Source organism: Stegodyphus dumicola, chromosome 7, assembly GCF_044657685.1.
Source record: "Stegodyphus dumicola isolate Sdum_Otavi_A_Nest chromosome 7, ASM4465768v1".
Taxonomy (NCBI): Eukaryota; Metazoa; Arthropoda; class Arachnida; order Araneae; family Eresidae; genus Stegodyphus; species Stegodyphus dumicola.
In genome coordinates this window covers 129,894,503-129,914,461 of record NC_140774.1, presented here as the reverse complement: position 1 = coordinate 129,914,461, position 19,959 = coordinate 129,894,503, and the positions used below count along the sequence as shown (strand labels likewise).

Sequence of the window (19,959 nt, the reverse complement as noted above, 5' to 3'; positions counted from 1 at the left end):
AAGGTCTACCTCTCTTTTTTGATGAATCGATATTCATTAGCTCTGTAAAGTGAATCTATTTTTTGAATTAATTCGAGAGCGAATAGTACATCCCTACAATACAGTAATATTAAAATCACTAACAATCAAACTTATTACATATTATTTTGATTTGGATTCTTTCTTTATCAGTATCATTTTCATATATTTATATATTTTTTTGCAGGATGGCATACGTATCAGTAACCGAAGTGATCCAAATGCTAAATCCAAATTATATTAGTGATCGTAAATGTGTATATTAGTATATTAGTAAGTTAAATTATGTTTACTGAAAGTGTTGATGAGAAATTGTATTAACTTATTTCTGCGCTTATATTTTTACTTTGTCGCTCGTTGAGATTTCTTTAACTATATATGTATCCATGATATTTTAAATGAAGTTATATGCGATGATGAACTATTATTATTGAATCTTTCAGTCCAAATGCTAGTAGATTTTAGTATCTTAAGGCATCTTGTAATCGTGTATCTTCTTACCAGCCAGTGCTCGATATTCGTTAGCTTCTATATTCTTTTAGTATTATTTCTTCTTTGCTATTTTTATTAGGAAATAAGAAAGGTTTTCTGAATGTATAAATTGGATATAACTTATATCCAATTTATACATTCAGAAAACCTAGGGGCGTAGCTAGAGGGGGCAAGGGGGGCATCTGTCCCTGGGCGCAGAATCCAAGGGGCGCCAAACAGATGTTACGACATTTTAGAATTAAATGTTTTCCATCCTTGGCAAGCAGTAGGAGGCGCGAAATCTTCAGTTGTCCCTGGGCGCTGAAAACCCTAGCTACGACTCTAGATTTAAGGATATTTAAGGCCCATATCACACGGACAACTGTTTCACTCGAACAACTGTTTCGGACAATATTTTTCACTGGTTTACTATTGAAAGAAAGACGTGCGACTTTTTCCTTCCTTTCCAAAAAAATTGCAAGTTGTTCGTTTTCAACCAATCAGCTGTCAGCTTCGAATGCTATCATCTTGTTTGTAATGGGGAACCAGTTTTCCCTGTGTTAACCCCAAAGCGATCTATGATGATTGGCTGTTGTGACAAAGCAGAAAAATTGTTCCAAACAGTTGTTCTTCCGAAACAAACCGACGCGTGATAGCAGCCTAAAGAGCGTTTATATCGACATTTATTTGTAATTATTTATCTTTCAGATTGCATTAGTGTTCTTTTACTTTGCCCTATTCTTTTCAAGAAAAAAGTATTTTAAAGATTTTCATAATTTTATTTATTTTTTGAAGTAACCTGAACAGACCAAAAATTGATTTCTCTATTCTGGCTAGTCAATAATGTATTTCCTATTAATATTCTGTAAGTACTTTTCCTTCCTTATTTATTGATGAAAACTCGAAATGCAGAAATTAATGGAGAAAAAGGTGCATTTTTTTAAACATCGCACCTAAAACTCGAATAACTCTTTTCGCTTTCTTCAGCTTTAATTAGTTAATTCCAAATGCGCCTAAATTAGTTTCGATTCTCCCATTATTGAGCACTAAATCGTTTTGTAGAATTTTTTTGTTTGTATATTTTTTCGAAGTTTGGAGGAAAAGGGTTTCTTGTTAAAGAGCACAAAGATCATCCCTTTTTTGTTCATTTTTCTTTTTTTTACAATTACAACTTTTCCAGTGGTGTTGTAGTACATGACATGTGTTTTAGAATAGGAAACTGATAAATAATTTAATTTTTTTGCTTAGAAGTAAAAGTTAATGATTATTATTTTTTTGCATTTAATTTGTGTTTGCATTCTTTGCTTAATGAGACTTTTCGAGCTGATCAGCAGTGAAAAATAATTCTGTTTTTTAAATGCATATCCTTTTATTTAACTAAGGTGAAAACGGAATTTATTCCTCTCTCTTTCATATCAAAATGGCTTTTATTTTCCGAAAAAAAAAATGAGTCTTGGCTTATTAAAAGATTAACTTTTTCAGAAAAGAATCATTTTTTGGTTTCCAGAAGAATTCTGATTTTCTTTTATTATTTATTTATGTACAATTTTTCGTGAAATGTGTGCTAATCCAATGTTAAATGGTATTTTATGCAGATCTATAAAAACGCCATTAACTTATTAATTAGAACCGGAAATGGAAAAGGAAAATAAGCCAAATTTTTTTCTCCTTCAGGTTTTCATAAGAAGGTTTTTATTATGCATATTTAAATTTGCAAAGCATAGAAGTCATACATGTCATGTAAAAGCAAAGTGAAATGAAGTTGAGCTTCTTTTTATTTCTTTCCTTTTTCTTTTCGTTTTTTTTTATATGGAATTGTAAAACTCGGTATCTTTGCACAAAAATATTTGCCTTCTAATTAGTAATAGTTTAATTTTTTTTCTAATTTCATTATATTGCTTTGCTCTTGATTCTTTCGCAGGCTTTGTGTTCGAGGTGTTTGAAAAGGGTTTCGTAATTAAAAGTTTTTGGATGACTGGTTGTAGATGCATTGCTTCACGTTATGAAATGCAATAAAGTATGCGCTGCTTAATGCGATCGCGGTAGTCCAAATGTGTTTTCATCATATTATCCAAATAATAAGATTAAAGGATGAGAAAAAATGTCTTCAAAATAGGAATACACTTTAACTAATTTAATGAAAGTATAACCAGAAAAACATAAATAGGCACTTTCACAGCATTTTAATTAGGTAAATGCATAAGTTTCTTTAAAATTTGCTTTATGCGATTATGGCAAAGCACGCGAGGGCTATTTGCGTAAGGTAAGGGAGGACTTTCTGAGGCAAACTGGCTCGTATACACGCTACATATAGGGAATACAACGAAAACGCGAATGCAGCCAACCCGTTCGCGGCATACGAACCTCGAACCAAACTACCAGTGTTCAGCGACTTTACCGCCCGGCCGCTGGTGGGCAAGTTTGCTTATGAACTGTTAGTTATGCTTTTAATGCAAAAATTAATTTATGAATGGCTCACAATATTTCTGGAAATTATTTGATCGATGCGGAACTACTACTTTTAATACTCAGAGGGTATCTCTCTTTGGAGAAGAACTTGCCAATGTAAAATTTAAAATTAGACAGACAACCAGCCTTAATTTGGGGTAAATGTTTTCAGAAAATATTTTTCCATCTTGCAAATTTTTTGCTTGCTCTTGAAGAAGAGAGAACTGTGTCTGATCATTTCAGAATCCGAAGAGTTATTCAAAATCTATGTAAAATTACGTTTTATTTTCGGTCTAACGTTAAATGGTTGACTAAAATAGAAACCAGGATGTTTTGCGACTAAATCCCTTACTTGGCGACATATTTGTTTTACAGCTTGGTTACTTTTCTGATGCATTTTAAACTTTTCTAATGATTTTATCTTTTATTTGGCTTAAGTTTAAAGTAAATCAGTTTAAAACCTTTATTTTATCTATAATATTTTGATCATATTGATAGAATTGTTGATCACAAAAACCATGTATTTTACATATCTTCGTATATTAAAGGAATGTACTTCAGCAATTCAATAACAATAGCCGTTTGATAGCGTTAACCGCTATCATAATAAATGGTGTCTTCTGTAAGTAAGATAGTCTGCTATTCTGTGACAAGTTTTGTTGCGTGATATCTTTGACTAAAAGTATACGAAACATATATTTTTATATGGGCTTCATAAGGTGTAAAAAGTCTTCCTTGATGAGAAAAAGTTAAAAATTCTTCTTTAGTTGAATTTGCCGTCCCTGAAAAAAAGCTTCTCATTCCCACGATCAAATTCATCTAAGATACTGTTAATAAAAACAAATCTGAGAATCGTTAGCATATAACGCAGAAAACAATCATTTATATAAGTCACTCAATACAAATTTACAAAAGATAATTTTTATAACAGAAAGACATCAATATTGAAACAGTGACTTAAATTTGATTATTTATAGAAATATTGAAGTTCCAGTTGAATAACTAATCACTAATTAAATTAAGCGCCTGAAATCCGCGTTTCTTGCTTCTATTCTTTGAAAAGAAAGATTCCGGATTTTACGGAAAAGAAAGCAAAAAATTAGTAGTTTCCAAAATTTTTTCATTTTGGAGAGAAATGGTTTAAATCATGAAATTTTGTCATATTTCAAGGGAATATTGAATAATACAGAAAACTGAATTTAAAGGTTTTCGGTAACATAAGAACCACATTGGTAATATTAAAATTTTCTCTGTAGTAGAAAGCCGTGTATGAAATTTAAATTTCTTATAGTTTTACTAAAAGGTAACCGAAATTGCATTAATCTAAAAGTTTCCATTACTTATTTAATTTTCCAAGCTATAACCGTAGCTTTACGAGCAATCATAAAGACACATTTAGTCAAGTACTCTTTCTGAATATATAAGCTTATTTTTTCCTTTCTTACTGCTTGTCTTCATTGTGTGATTTGGATACACATCCTGTGGTTGCAGTTCTGAACGAAGCCTAATGACTCTACAAGTGGCGCCTAAACTAAAATGTGGTGTAGGATAATCCGTTGGATTAGGTGATCTTGTCCCCATCTTCCCATTTGCCCTTTAAATAGGAGAGCATCTAAAGAATTTTTCTCCTTCTTTAACGCATGCTTTCATAGTATAATTGAAAGCGTACCTAGCTAGCAGTGGAGGGATCCAGAGTTTGAATCTCGATGAAAGCATTCCTGCTCCGAAATAATTCTAATTTCTCTCCAAGTAGGTTGGTTAGGTTATTTGAATGGGGCAAAGCATACGAGGGCTACCTGCTTGAGGAAAGGGATGTCTTCGTGGAGAAAGTTAAAAGAGAAACCGACTCGTATTCATGTTACAGCAGGAAAAGAAGACGAAACCAATTAGGCAGCCACCACATTCTTATGGATTTGAACCCTGGTCGAACTATCAATATATAGTCATTCTGAAGTTCCTTTTATTTAAACTATAGATATTTTATTTTAGAGTGCTGTGCCTTTAAACTTATTGCACTGGGGTAATTAAAATTTTTGACTTTCGAAAGCTTCGATATTTTTTCTTTATCTTTTACGACACAGTTGCAGTTATAAAACTTTCCATGCCAGTGCTGGTTTGTATAAGTTTCATTTTACATCTATGCTGTATGATCAAATTTCCACCTAATTGATTCTAGTATTTAAACGGTGTTTGAGTAGCTTTCTGTTAAGAAGATAATTTTCTTCTCTAAAGGATTTGCTCTTTGATATTCTAAATTTTTCTTTTTCTAAAATTTTTGTGTATAAAAGATTCTGATTTAAATACTGAAATTCTTGATCAGTTTCCTATAGAAAATTAACAACAACCTGATAAATCTTTTAAATAAGCTCTAAAACGACGTTATATTTTATCAGTTTTGCCTAGATTTAAAACCACACTAAAAATAAGTGAGTAGGTAGGTATGGATGCATATAAAAGAGGATGCAAATTACAGATTTTGTAGTCAAAACTGCCTATATTCATTAACCTTAGTTTAAATTCGGTAAAAGCAATGTACAATCAACATTACTCATGCAATATCAATGCGTATAAGTGTAAGTAGTATACTGTATACATTATCGAAGTGTTGTAAAGATGAGTTCTATGGAGCTAGGAGATGTGAAAATGTTTGTGAGATGCAAATTCTGCGTGCAGAGTTGGCTTTTGAAATTTGATAAGTAAAGGCAGAGCGACTGAAAACTGCACTATGAGAATTAGGGTGATTAATAAACATGCATCGCTAAACATTTGATCTGACGATTTAAAATTTCAAAAGAAATTTAACATCTCTTAAATGTAAATTTTTTAGGTTGTTTTAATGATTTTTGGTTGGATATCATTTGAAAATTTAGATTTCAGTACATAGGTACCGTTTGAATCAATTAGAGATATTCTACACCTTCTTGCAAACTGAAAGAACTATATGAATACAGTAATGTATACCTGTGATTTCTGTGTAACAAATAGCGCATATTTAATTGTATATATGGTTAAGAACCATTTTTTTAACACCATTCATTGTTTTCCCCTGAGACGGTTCATTTAAATTTCTTGGTTCTAATAGCTGATTCTTATTATTAGCATAATAGCGGCAAACCACCGGCCGAGCAGTAACGTTTCCGAACAATGGTACCTAGGTTCGATTCTAGGCGAATGGGCTAAATTAACATCTGTAAAAATTAGTTTCCAAGAAGGGAAAAAATTCAGAGGTGTTTTGTATTCCAGTTTTAAAAAATGGAGCTAGCTTACGCATTTTTAACAGGAAATTTCTGCATTACGTTTAATGTTTTTAATGAAACTCCTTATTCCTTAGACGTTTATATGCGTTTTCGGGGTTTGTCGCATTTTATCAAAATGACTATAAAATATACAGACTGACTATGAGCTATACTTTTTTTATGACTGTGAATCATGTTATAGATCTGTGTTTATGGATAAACAATGCATTATTGTTATTTGAAAGTGTACAAAATCTAAACAGAAAATATATTGGGTCGGGAGTCAATCCAGTAGTTTATGAATTTTTCTATGTGGAACGTAGCTATGAGCCATGAACTTTACATGGGGGGGGGTCCGGTGTGAAAGTCCTCCACATACATTTCTCTCTCTTTAGGAAAATAGCCTTCGCGTTCTTTGACATATTCAGAATATACCAATCTTGTTAACAACCTCATTTTGTTCTCCACGCAATGAAAATTATAACAAGAAGTTGCTATAGCGAGAATCTATTTAATACGTTCGTATCAATTTCGAACTTTTTGACAGGTCATTGTAAAGGAATATTATTGTAACGAGTGTTTGTTTATTAAAAAATTCGGCTGCATATTCTAATTCTAAACAGAGGCCTATTATAACCTCTTTGCAATTTTTCCTTCTACCATACTCTTACAAGATAATGTTGAAGGCTGTTATTTTGTGATTAAATATAATTTGTTTTATATATTATTATTATTTTATGTTTTTATTGGAATGTATTAGTACAATTCACAAAGGCACCTTATGCAAGGAACGGTGATCTTTAGTAACTGACTAGCGGCCCGCCCTTAACCACTGATGAATATCAATGCATCAGTTAGTTCACGTGGATATGCCCAGTTGATGGAAATGTTTAATTTGAAGTACTGAAAGGTTTACCGTTGGTAAAACAAAGAATTGCAAATGAAAGATAATAGCATAGAAACCATAATTTGAGCAATATTATTACCATATTTTTAATGTTAAAAACATTTTTAAGCATGAAAGTATCTTCTGATTATATATTTTGCAATTATTCAAGTGTATATTTTGGTCAACATTTTAGGATTTGTATTTTTCAAATTATGTTTCTCTTTATTTGTTAATGCTTTCGAGGTTTACCTCTTAAAACGGCTTCTCTGTCGCCAAGCCTTTTTCTCTTTGAAAGGGCGGGGGTAATATATCGTAATTTAAATTAGCAACAACCCTTTAATTCCTGTTTTTTAATTTGGGTACTTCCCTCTCTATTCTTAAAAAAATTAAAAATTCTCCTTTCTAATACCTTTTTCTGCACTGCTTCATTTGGAGAGTAATCCATAACGCGCTATGACTTTTACTTAACTCTGGTGACGTAAATGGAACTAAAACAGTCAATACTAATTTTAGAACATTATTAATGTACAATCAAATGCATTGAAACCGAAATTAACCTACTTTGAATTAATATTTCAGCCTGGACACAAGATACTTCCTTTCCGTCTTCGGCGTGTTTAGACTCCCACTGCGCTGCTTGCATCTTATTTGAAACAATATCAAAAATGCAACTGTTCTCGAACAGCTCAAGAATTTGCGGCCGCTAATATCATGAAATAAAAATGAATATCTAATCTACCTTGACTGCCAGGTTTCCTATTCATTATGGGTTAACATCTTCAATATCTATGCTATCAATATTTATACAACGTTATAACATATAGGCGTTATAACAAACAACGTTATAACACATGGGCGTTATAACATATATTACTGCCAGCAGGGATAGATACGAGCAGAAAGTGGTAGGACACAAGAATTTCACCGTTGGTCATTATAGGTATAATCACATCGCATTAATCACCCACCTTTGATAATTTGATGCAGAACATTTCGGGGAGAGGTTCCAAGAGTATTCCCTCCTGTTCCCTTACCAACAAACAATTCGACAGAACTTTCAGCTTGCCAATATTTTAAATGCCCTCATGCCGCACAGACACACTTTTAAATATCCAAACCTTCTCCAAGATTCAAACACGTGCCCAACGATAAGGCAGCCAGCATCGCTCACCACTGTACCAAGCACGGCGGTAAAATATATGAACATTTATTCGCGGTAATGTAATAGTTACTTCAGTAGTGTGAAGTTCAGATAATAGTGATTTTTATTTATGCATTAAAAAGACTTAAGGACTAATCACTTATAAACATTCGCTCCCTCTCCGGTATTCCCAAACTTGTAACAAGTTCAATGTATTTCCTGACTTTCATTTTACTAAGACACTGACAAACATGGCATTTAGCAAGAGTTGTGGTTCAACTTTGTAGGAAGAGGATAAGGCAGTGTCTTCTGCAGAACAGATACCTCAGATTCCTTTCTCATGTTACAACTACATCATTGTCGACTACATATGATTGATTTAACACTCATCAGTTTTACATCAGCCTCAGGAATTCTTCTGCGGATTCTCTTTGTGACTGTGAACAATTCATGGACAGAGAACATATAAATACTTGTTATTGTTGTCCACTGCTAATTCTTAGCCCTCAAATCATTCAGTGCTGCATGAACTGCTGTCTGTGTCGTCTGCTGCAACTTGCAAGTCGTCGCCGTTGTCATCAGCTTTGTCACTGTTCAATCTATCTTCCCTCGTGCAATGATTTTCAACACTATCAAGGGCATTAGATATTATTGTTTTCTTCAAGGCTTACTATTACTGCTCCATCAGTCAGAATCTATGCAAAGTCCACGAGAAAATCAATTAAGACGACGAAACAATCATTACGTGGATGAAACCATTTTAAAGTTCAGACGAGCTTGCTTTCTGAACACTTTGAGAAAGAGGAAAATTAAGTGAATACTTAAAACATTTTCAGAACCTCGTGTTAAAGCAAGGAGGGGGATACGCGAGTAAATAGGGTAAGCATTGAATATGGGCTGAAGAGCCGGTGGTTTGTAAATAAACAAAGTAGTAAATTTTACTCTATTTCACGGCGGGAAAGTGTGTTTCATTCCTCTATTAAGAAAAAATTAAAGTAAGTTAAAAAAGAGAATTGTTGAAAAAAAAAGCGTTAAAAAATCTCCTTCCGAAAGCTTTGTTATTACTTTTTTACCGCATAAGCCTTTGCGCGACATTCAAAAACCCTCAGCGTTTGCGTTGAGGTATCGAAAATGTTTAAAATTGTAATTAGAAGATTTGCTGGTAACTGAATTTACAAGTATTCTCTTACACACATACCAAAAAAAATGTCTCCAAAATAATGCTCTTGTCCAGAGCTATATGTTCGTCTCAGCCGTAAGTGTGTTTAGTTTTCTTTTACCCTTTTTTTCTTTAATTGAACGAAAGAGAAAGGGAAAAAGAAATTTTAGCCTCCCTAAAGCTTGAAACAGAGATCCTTCTTCTGGCAGGCAATCTCCGAACTGCCAGGCTTTTCCAAAGACAATCAAAAGAGAGGGATTTTTCTTAACTCTCTGAAATCTTGGGGGAAACACTTCCTTTTTGCTTTCGGGATGAATTAAAAATCCCCGCTTCTTTTTTGGAAAAGATCCAGACGAACGGGAGACAAGAGTTTTATTTGCGAAATTGGTATTCCGTAAGCGAAAACGTTTATTTAATATAATACACGCAGACTGTATAAAAATGTTTTCCGTTTTTGTATTTCGATGCTGAGGAAGAAAAGACCTTCGCGCCATCGACTAAGGACGTTTTCCAATAACGCGTTACCTGTATTAATATTATGGTATAGAGCTAATAAAATGACCCAAGTTATAATGTTTGGCTTTCCTTACCGTGTGTCTTCTTGATGTAATTGGAAGCACATTCGGCTAGCAATTGAGAGGTACGGAGTTCAAATCCCGGCGAAGATAGGATTGATTTTTCCTATTTCTTGCTCCGGTAAATCGTTGTGCAGGTGGTTTCTGAACTAAAATGTGATATCGTTAGCATTAGGACTCAGCGACTGGGTTCCCCTTTCAGTTGCCTTTTAAGTGAAAATGCGTGACACTGGGCCCGAATTCTAGCATACAGACATCGAAAATTTGGTTGAGCGAATTCGCTCATGTGCGCTGGGTTGAGGTGGATACGTAAATGATATTTTATTCGAAACTTAATGTCATAAATTGTACTTAAAAAGTATATAAAATAGTTGTATATAAAATAGTTTTTATTTCATTTTAAAATTACAATATTCATATTGAAAGACCTTTTGTTAGATCAAAATGACGTATTTTTACAATGTGAAGTCTATTATGAACATCTCATGCGAAATCATATGAGGCTGAATCCAGATTTAATAATAAATAGGGAAAAGGTAAGGAAATAAATAATCAATAGCATATATTCTTCGTTTTTCTCAGAGTAATAAATATTTTTAGCAGCGTCATCTCTTTCCCACATATCACGCTTCTCAACTTTGAACGTTGTTGGAGTTACTTCGTTTCTCTGTAATTCAATAAGAATCTTTTATAAAGCGATATCTACATCAGCAGTATTAATTTCAAAAGAAAACATCATCCAAACTACGAAAGGATATACTCATCATTAATGGTTCGCTGAACCGAGAGATTATAAGATCTTGCGAATATATCATATATTCAACATTCAACACATCATAAATATTATCAGTGTTATAGTTCATTACTATTTGAATCCAATCTGAAAAACTTCTTTAAACCATTACGTTCATCGTATACTATATATAAATATTAAGAAACATAAACCTTATGCTTTCATTTGAAAGCGTAGATATCTTTCAAGAAAGAAATTTAAACGTATGGAATTCGAAAAAAATTTTTTTTCGCTGTGTTAGGTAAAAATCTTTCGATCCAAAGAATTTTGAGAAATATTCAAAAGTCGAAAAATACAATCTTTTCAGTTTTTTGTCATTCTTACCTTTCCAATTCAACAAATAAAGAATAAAAAAATAAAAGGAATAAATATATAAATAATAAAATAATATAGAATAGCAATTTTGTATGGAAATAACAATTTTATGATATCCATCAGAAGAATTCATTAGAAAAAAGGGACTATTTCTGATTTAGTGAAACTATATCACCAGTATCACCTCATGGTCGTGCTGATTACATACTCTTAATTTATTGAAGAAAATTTAGTGTTCATCTACGTTAACATTTTTAAAATTAATTATCTCCTCTATCCAATTGTTCTGATTTCAAATATTCTTAAAAATAAATAAATTAAAAAAAAAATCTGAAATGTTTCAGATTTTAAATTACGTCCAAAGGGGCGTTTTTTAACATTTTGTGTGTTACCTTTCTTTATTAAATATCATGTTCTTCGCACTTAAACCATAAGATCCAGTGCAACAGCAATATCGCAAAATAGTTTTAAAACGAGCATATCTTTAGAATTTCCGATACAGAGACTCACGCGCTGGAGATATAAATGTTTTTTCTGCACAACGTTGCCATTGCTCGCTTTGAAATCCTTGAGTTTGTTAATCAAAAATTCGTCAAAGTTTTAAAAAATAGGAAATCGATCATAAAACAAATTCCAAATTTCAAATTTGGTCTTCCACATGCTCATATTCGTTGGAGGATTACGTTATTCAAAATTCGATGACTCTATGTACCGTTATTTTATGACAATGTGAGAAATATACATACATTTACGCAGATTTTCATTATTTAATTTCTTCAAATATAATGCAGGACTCTAACATTTTATGGCAACAGTTTGAAAAGTGAACCGACATTTATAGGAGTCCGACGCAAAATGCCAAAACGAAAGCAATAGTCCTTCGGGACTCAAGTCCCTTTGGACTAAAAATAAAAATTTGATTTGTTACTAAAATGTTCTTTGTCAAATTATATTTAGACTTAATCTCATAAATAATACTTAATCTAATAAAAAATCAAAACATAAAATAATAAAATAAATAAAAATAATTTCGTGATAAATATAGATGCAAACACTGTAATCTTAAAATTATTTTTTATTAAACCAAATTTCAAAATTTGCTTTTAATATTACACTTTTGACCTTTTAAAAGGTCTCTTTTAAAAAGTCATTTTTTACTTGCTTCTTTTATCCTTTCATAAAGGATTGATTTCAAACTGCTGATTCATTGAAAGATTTGAGAAAATTTAGAATTTATTCAATACCTCAAATTATTAATAAACTATAAATACTAGAAACATACTCTACTTAATGGTAAATGATATAAAGTAGTGTATGGACCGTATAAATGGTATAGAGTAATATACGTGTGATATAAAGTAGTGCTGAATATGGTAGCGTCGGAAGTAGAACTGATGTAGCCTTTAATGTTTGTGAATGACTCTCCAATTTATTATTTCGTTCACAGTACCAATTATGTCTCGTGGTCTTTGTGCCGTGTCACTCCGGCTCCCAAACCCACTGTGGTCTAAAACATTATTTTTAAAACCAAGCAAAGTGAGATATGACGCTTATCTCAATTAGTGTTACAAATTCTGCAGCTGTGTTTACTCGTTAAGGAGCTGTTGAACTTACATCACTTTTCTTATAATCATAATCTCAAACCCTAATTCTCTTTTAATTGAAGTAAAAGTACCGCTATCCATTTTTCGGGATGAAAGAAAAACTGGAGAAGATTAATTACTCCTTTTAACTTAACGTTTTTTTTTTTTTTTTTTTTCTAGAACCAACCGCTTCTTTATTTTAATCGGCACAAAGCCTGAAAACTTAGGTTAATTTTTTTCCCTAACTTTTCTTTAGATTCAGCGTCTTTGTGTTGAAGTTCACCTGGAAAAAATGTTGTGTTGCTTTTTTTTATTTTTTATTTTAATATTTGATAGGAATGAATTAAGTGGTCCCAGTAATTTGCGATATCTTTGTCAGGATCGCAATTATGTTAATCATTCTGTACTTCAACATTTTTTTAAACAATGAGTTCTGTTTCATTCGAGTTTGTGTTTTAAGAAGTTTTTGTTAACAAGTAATTTGTTTACACAGATAAACCTCAGATCATGAAGATTTCTCCTAATCCCGGAGCAACTGTTACAGTCTACAACAGCACAACGCTTACGTGCGAAGCTGAAGGCAACCCACCGCCAAAGTAAGTAAATGTTAGCATTTATATATAATAGTTGTTTTATAAATAAGTAGACTGGAGTACGTCTAAGCGTATGTGAAATAAAAAAAACTGATTATTTTTATTAATATGCTTGCTTAGTGCGACTATTTACTCACTTGCCATTTTCGACCTTTAGTCGTTAGAAATTTGTTACAGTCTTGTTCAGTTATTCACTTTAACTTCGACAGTTGGATTATATATGTAAGTAAAATAAATAATTTGTAAAAGATTAAATTATCAGCGTAAATTAATTTTCCTTCTCTATTCTAAAAATAGTAACCTCTATATGCACTGCGTCATTTCGAGACTAATCCATGTCGTATGTTTCTTACGCAATTCTGATGAAGTAATGTTCTGTTTCTTGATCGTGCCATGACAATCATGGCACCAATGCTGTGTTACTACTTTCTCTTAGGGAGGAAACTAATGCAGAAACAGACAGGTGAAACCGTAACTAACTAAATATCAACTGAGAACTAAACTATTAAGAGTTAGCTAATTACCACACTTTTAGTGATCGTATAAGTGAAATTTTAGTGCATTGCATTGTGAAAATGCATCCGGGACCGCGCTGTGAGAGGATCGAATAAACAAGATGTAAATCAATCTATGTATATATATATGAGAAAAACACATAAAAGATATAAAGAAAACATAAGTAATAGGTTTCCAGATTAAATACAAGTTTATTCAAATTCCTCAACAATTAAAATTAAATCTTATCCTAATGAAAAACTCAAATTTCTTATTTTTGTTACAGTTCAATTTTCTTATTTTAGACACAGGTGAATTCTTCAATTTATCATTTTCTTTTGTTACATTTAAATCCATGATTTGCAAATCTATTACATGACTCTTTTAATTTAACAGGTACCCGTGCAGTAATTTCTAAGAGGTTAAAGGAAACATATTATCTGCAATTCAACATCTGTTCTAAGGAAGATTACACAAACAAATTATATTATTACATCCTATTTCATAAGAGACTTTAAGGTTTGTCTTGGTAAATTAAGAAGGGGAAAAGGGAGGCAATTTAGTCCTTTAGAATTAATTTAAAGATTCAATTTAAAGTAAAGTTCCAATTCCCAAAAGTTCACAGGAAAATTGATAACAAAACAAAACTTATCTGTTATGTAGACGACTTGAAACGCCCCCGGAAATGTCTCGGGCTGGCCTTGCATCCTAGGAGAAATCAGGGATAAATAGTCCTCCTTAAGTCCTGGGAGTAATACATTCCGTAAGGGGAACACTGACGTCTAATGAGTCTCACGTTTTTCAGGATCACTGACCGAAATATAGTAGAACGCCGCCTCCATCATTTTTCAGCAACACATCCGCAAGTTCAGCATCGAAGAAAATTTGCCACTGGAACAAGCACCCGAGCAGAATCTTCAAAGTTCGCTGGCCGGCTGTCGAGGATAGACTCTCACATTGACGTGGTGGAACTTGACCGATAAATGTTAAGAATTTAATACACGCTGGAGGAAACTTTCTTATTTTTAAGATACTGGAGAAAGTCCTCATCATCCCTGGTTTTTCCGATAGCAAGTCGGCGGCCGGATAGCATAACTGCCGTTTTCCGCCGGAAGCACAATCTCACGACTTAAATTACATCTCGTCCTTTCTATCGCTCAACCCAAGAGCAAGTTTCAAAAGTAACGTCCAAAGAGTAAGTCTAGGAAGTAAGTGATTCAAACTCGAACTTTCTTCGTCTCCTTCACAGACGCGGGCTTCCACAATGGCTTCAATTATCGCCCCCTTAATTTGGGCAAAATTTGCGTTTCAGCCCCTGAATGAGGAAATAAGGGTGATCGCGCATGCGCGCCCTTCTTCAGTTAGCCAACAACCGGACCCTCGATCGCCAAAACCTGAATGACTTACATCGAAGATTAAGTGGCAACCTCTGACCCTTCTGTCACGTACTTCCTGTCCTAAGGTCAATTGCACAATGAAATTTCTTCTAGAACATTCTAAAGGACAAAGCGCGCGAAATCATGACTTAGCAAAATCGCCTCCTTTCCCTGCTTCTTTTCACAATGAATCAAAGCTTGGACAAAAATTGCAAATAAAGGAAAAATAAATAATATTCTTTGAAACTAAATAATATTCCCAGAAGCATCTGTTTTTCCCCAAAATTAAAGCATTAAAATAAATAATTCAGAATCAAATAAAATTAAGATTTTCTTAAATCAGAAAATCATTCACCTAGTTTTTATAACGCGATCAGAGAATTATCTACACAACAGTAAATGGAACTAAAACTCAAACAACCAATAGTAATTTTACAGCAATATTAACTATCCAATCAAAATGCATTGTGAACCAAAACTAACTCAGTCTGAATTAAGATTTCACTCTGAACATTCACTTGCTTTCTACGCTTTGGCCTAGCTGGACTGCAGTCTGTCTGCTCCTTATTTCTTACTGCAAATTTATTTAACACGTATTTTTTTGGAATAGGCACAATTAATGTGCCAACTTGTTTGTGGCCGCAAGATGTTTGCTGAAATTAAAAAAATGAAGATTTAATCTGCCTTCGACTCTAATTTCCTATTCATCATGAATCAACATTTCTACGCCATCAAAATTCCTGCTGGTCATTACTTCTGAGTTTGATTTTATCACTATGTATTCGGTAAAAACTTTATTTATATCTTCTAACATCTTACAATCTTGTTCAATTATTTACTTTAATTTCGACATTTTGAGTATATATGTATTCGGAAAAGACTGTTCTAAGTATTCACATCGTAGCAAATTGTATTGCAGACAGTTACAACAATGGTTATTTTCGGCCACATTCTATGCTAATGCCTCTTTAAACCGGCGGCTGTTCTTTCGGCGAAACGAAAGTCATCTGTTTTAATAATGACCGTGAAACGTGACTGAATACAGAGATTGATTCCACCATCGCTGAACTCATTTACATTTGAGGTTTGTTGGAAAGATTTTGCGGAGCCTTTGCTTCGATCGTCATGAAGCTACCTGTCGCTATGATATTGTATTGTATCCAATACAACATATGATACAATATATCCAATATCCAATACGATATGATACAATATATCCAATACAACAATATATGTATTGGATATATTGTTGAAAGCTGCCATAGTGAACGCTGCACCTACTGCAAAATGGTGGAACATTTGGAGAAGGAGATTAAAAACATCTGACCTTAAATGTTGCCTCGAGGCATCATTTTTCCGCTGTGAAATGCTATGGGACATACAGCAGATGACAGCTTGACAGAAGTCTGATAATTTGTCTACTTTTTGTGAAATTTATTATATATTGTTAGTTGATTTTATTTGTGATGTAAAGGATATTAAAATAAGAATAATATAATATTAATATTACAAATCATGTTTAAAATGCCACTAATTTTTATTTCTTTTTATTATGCTTTGAGAATTTATCGTGGCTAGATACACGCTTCAAGAATGTTTGATTATTATCCAAAACTTTTATGAAAATAAATGTTCTTTTGCGAATACTCAACATACACTTTGTGAAACTATGATCAACATAATCTCTGTTCTGTGGTATGCATTCGTCAAATCATTGAAAAATGTGAAAGGATCTTTACTCTTCGTGACTATTAAAAAAGGGGAGAGGAGATGTGAGCGACACCGTGATGATAACAAATGTTTTGTGACCAAAATTTGAGGATCATTGCTCATTGAGGATCATTTGAGATCATTTCTCATTTATCATGTCTCCTGCTTAAAACAAAATCTAATATCTCTATAAAATGTTGGCTAATTTTGTTCAGATGAAAATTCGATGTTTTTATGAGACTTTGTATTGAGGCAAGTTAAGAAATTATACAATGAGACAGCATTTTGAAGTGGATGCTGTTGGTCAAACAAGGCCTTTTTTCAATGGGTTTGAAAATAATACGCAGAGAAGCAGTATTTTCAAGAGACGAAATTTCATAATTTAAAATTCATTCTAAAGTTATTCTTACAAATTATTTTCAAGCTGAAATATTGGATATGAATTGTAACTACGGTTTAGTTATATTCCTCTCTTAAAAAATCTGATGTGTACACCACATGACTTCCTTGTACGGAATATTAAATTATGCGCATTTTTTCTTGCATTTCATTTAAACTTATTGGATTGAATTAAATCTACTTCGCCGACAGCGCATAAACCACAATAGAATAAATGCATTCTTTAAAATTCACTCTAGTATTTGTTTACCATAGCGACACTCTGGCCCTAAATTCACTTAACAGTATTATATTTCGTTCATATTATAAATCATAATGCACAAAATTTATATCATTTAAAGAATATAATTATCTAATCGTTGCCACATGTTTTATTCAAATACTATAATAAAGCTAGAATGATGTATAAAAGAAATTAAGCAAACAAAACAAAAAAGAAACAGTTTTTCACAAACGATTGAGTATTTCTCATTCAATTAATTCAGTTCTCACTTCGCGAGAAGGCAAAAATACATAAAAACTCAAAATATCTATATTAAAAATTACGAAGTAAATCTTAAAAACTTATTTCCTCGAAAAAAATTCCAGAAAGGATTAAGCATGATTTAATTGGCAATAATAAATGAAGGCGTTATCTTTGTTGTTGCGAGGCTAAGTTTCTCTAGATTGGCAACAAATCCACTAGTCTGCTGTTTCAAATGTAAACAATCAATGGCCGCCATAAAAAAAGGCTTAGCGGCACTTAAACAACTTTAAAATTGTTGATAATTCTAAAAATGTTCCTTAGAGATTTACTAAAGGCATAAAAGCCTTAACCGGAAGATAAAAACAACATAATTCAATCATTTTTAAAGCAAAAAATGCACAATTTACAAACATATAAGAGTAAAGAAACTGAGATCACTGAGCCGGGTAACAGAGAGGATATATATATATATATAAATATATTTATATACGTTTGGTGCTGCCGATTGCAACCAAAATACGAGGTGCACATCTACATGTTATAACAGTCCTATATACAAAATTTCAACGTTCTGAGGCTACTCGTTTTTGAGTTATGCGAGATACATACGTACGTACATACGTACATACATACGTTCGTACAGACGCCACGAAAAATTCTCTTCAGAATTCATTTTAAAGCAGTTTTATAATTTTTTTGGAGAAAAAGAGTCTTTTATTCTGTCCTTACGTACAGATATGACGCAAAAACATCTTTAAATTGCATTCGATAGCGGTCAAAATGTATATTTTCGTTGAAATATGCTGCCTGAAACTTTTCGCGATTACAATAATTCCTTTTTACTTCGAACAAGGAAGTAAAAATACGGCAAAATTATCAGTAGATGATGCGAAAAGAATGCAGATCTGTCTTTGAAAGCATTAGTTCGAAGGTTGTACTTTAGACTTTAAAGGTCAGGAGTAAATGTACCATTTATTGAACGCAATGCGATACGACTTGCAGAGTTACTATATGCTGTTATGCAAAGTTACGATACGTTATTCAGTTATACGTTACGATATGCAAAGTGCGTTGATCGCGAATTAATCATTCTATTATATATCATCACCAAATCTAATAAGTTGCATGCTTTCACAACATGAACCTTGGATATATTGTCAACAGCACTCTGCTCCAGGTATGGCAGAATAAATTTTCTTTTCTTTCTTAAAAATATTCTTAGAATATTGATTCTTAGAACTACAGTATTATGTATAACAAGGTACTATGTAAGGTAATTAGTGAATGGAATAGCTAATTTAAATTATTCTGTATTTTATTTTAATAATTAAAGTTTTATTAATCTGAGGTTATGAATTATGTTCAAGGTACTCGTGGCTACAAAAGATGGGTGGAGATCCGATCGCTTGGCAACTGAGGGGTCATACAGCTTCTCTTCACATACAGAACGTCACATACCAGTACCAAGGTCAATATGTATGCGAAGCATCAAATGTAATCAATGGCCACCAATACAAAGCCACTTCAAACGAAATAATCCTGGATGTAACCGGTAAGAACTCCAATCTTTTACCAAATTTTGTCATTTATCAGGGGAAAAAAGTATATTTTATACCATTTTTATCGCTTGTTTCTTTAAAACCAGCATGAAAAGTGAAAGTCTTCCCTCGTGATTGTTTCTCATTACCTTAAAAGTTGAGTAAAGTTGAGTTGGTTAAAAGATGATGAGAGAAAACCTGGCGAAAACTTATTTATTCAACCGCAATAGTTTTCGTGATTGATGAACCTCCTGCTATGTTGCAGTTCTGGATAGCAGGGCGAGAACGAGAGAAACTTTTCAATTACTGTAATTTCAGCAGCGCTTCGGGATCTGTGATTTATTTCTTCTTCGTGTAACTGCCGACAAAATTCGAGCGTTTGATTCCTTATGCGAAAAAAAGTAACAGCTCTGATGGAACGCTTACTCAACCGCGAAAGATGATGTTATTGATGACACCGTTTTGAATATTTATCGTGTGTGTTATAAAGTGCATATAAATTTTTCTGATGTTTTGTTTTGATGTAATGGCTTGTTACTTTCAGTTTTGAGTATTTATAAGGTATACTTAGGTTCACGTGACTGTTTGATATTCTTATTAAGAATTCGCTGCAGTAAATGCTCGCTTTCAGAAAAGATTAGTTATCTACGCACGCAGTAAAAGGGAATAATAACAAAGGGGATTCTTTTGTTGTTATTTTAAAGTTTTCCACGGCTATTTTAATAACATTTGTAAGGCTGGTATTCATCTGGAA

General features: G+C 32.7%; 1 protein-coding gene across 2 annotated transcripts in view; it reads left to right on the top strand.

The window, feature by feature from the left end:
* The window catches only part of LOC118183052 (kin of IRRE-like protein 1), a 795,633-nt gene that overhangs the window by 509,722 nt on the left and 265,952 nt on the right, over positions 1–19,959 (top strand). For both annotated transcript variants that reach the window (XM_085820807.1, XM_085820808.1), the window contains exons 5-6: positions 13,122–13,224; positions 19,035–19,219. In XM_085820807.1, the coding sequence (XP_085676933.1) occupies positions 13,122–13,224; positions 19,035–19,219 (288 nt within the window). The remainder of the gene's footprint in view (positions 1–13,121; positions 13,225–19,034; positions 19,220–19,959) is intronic.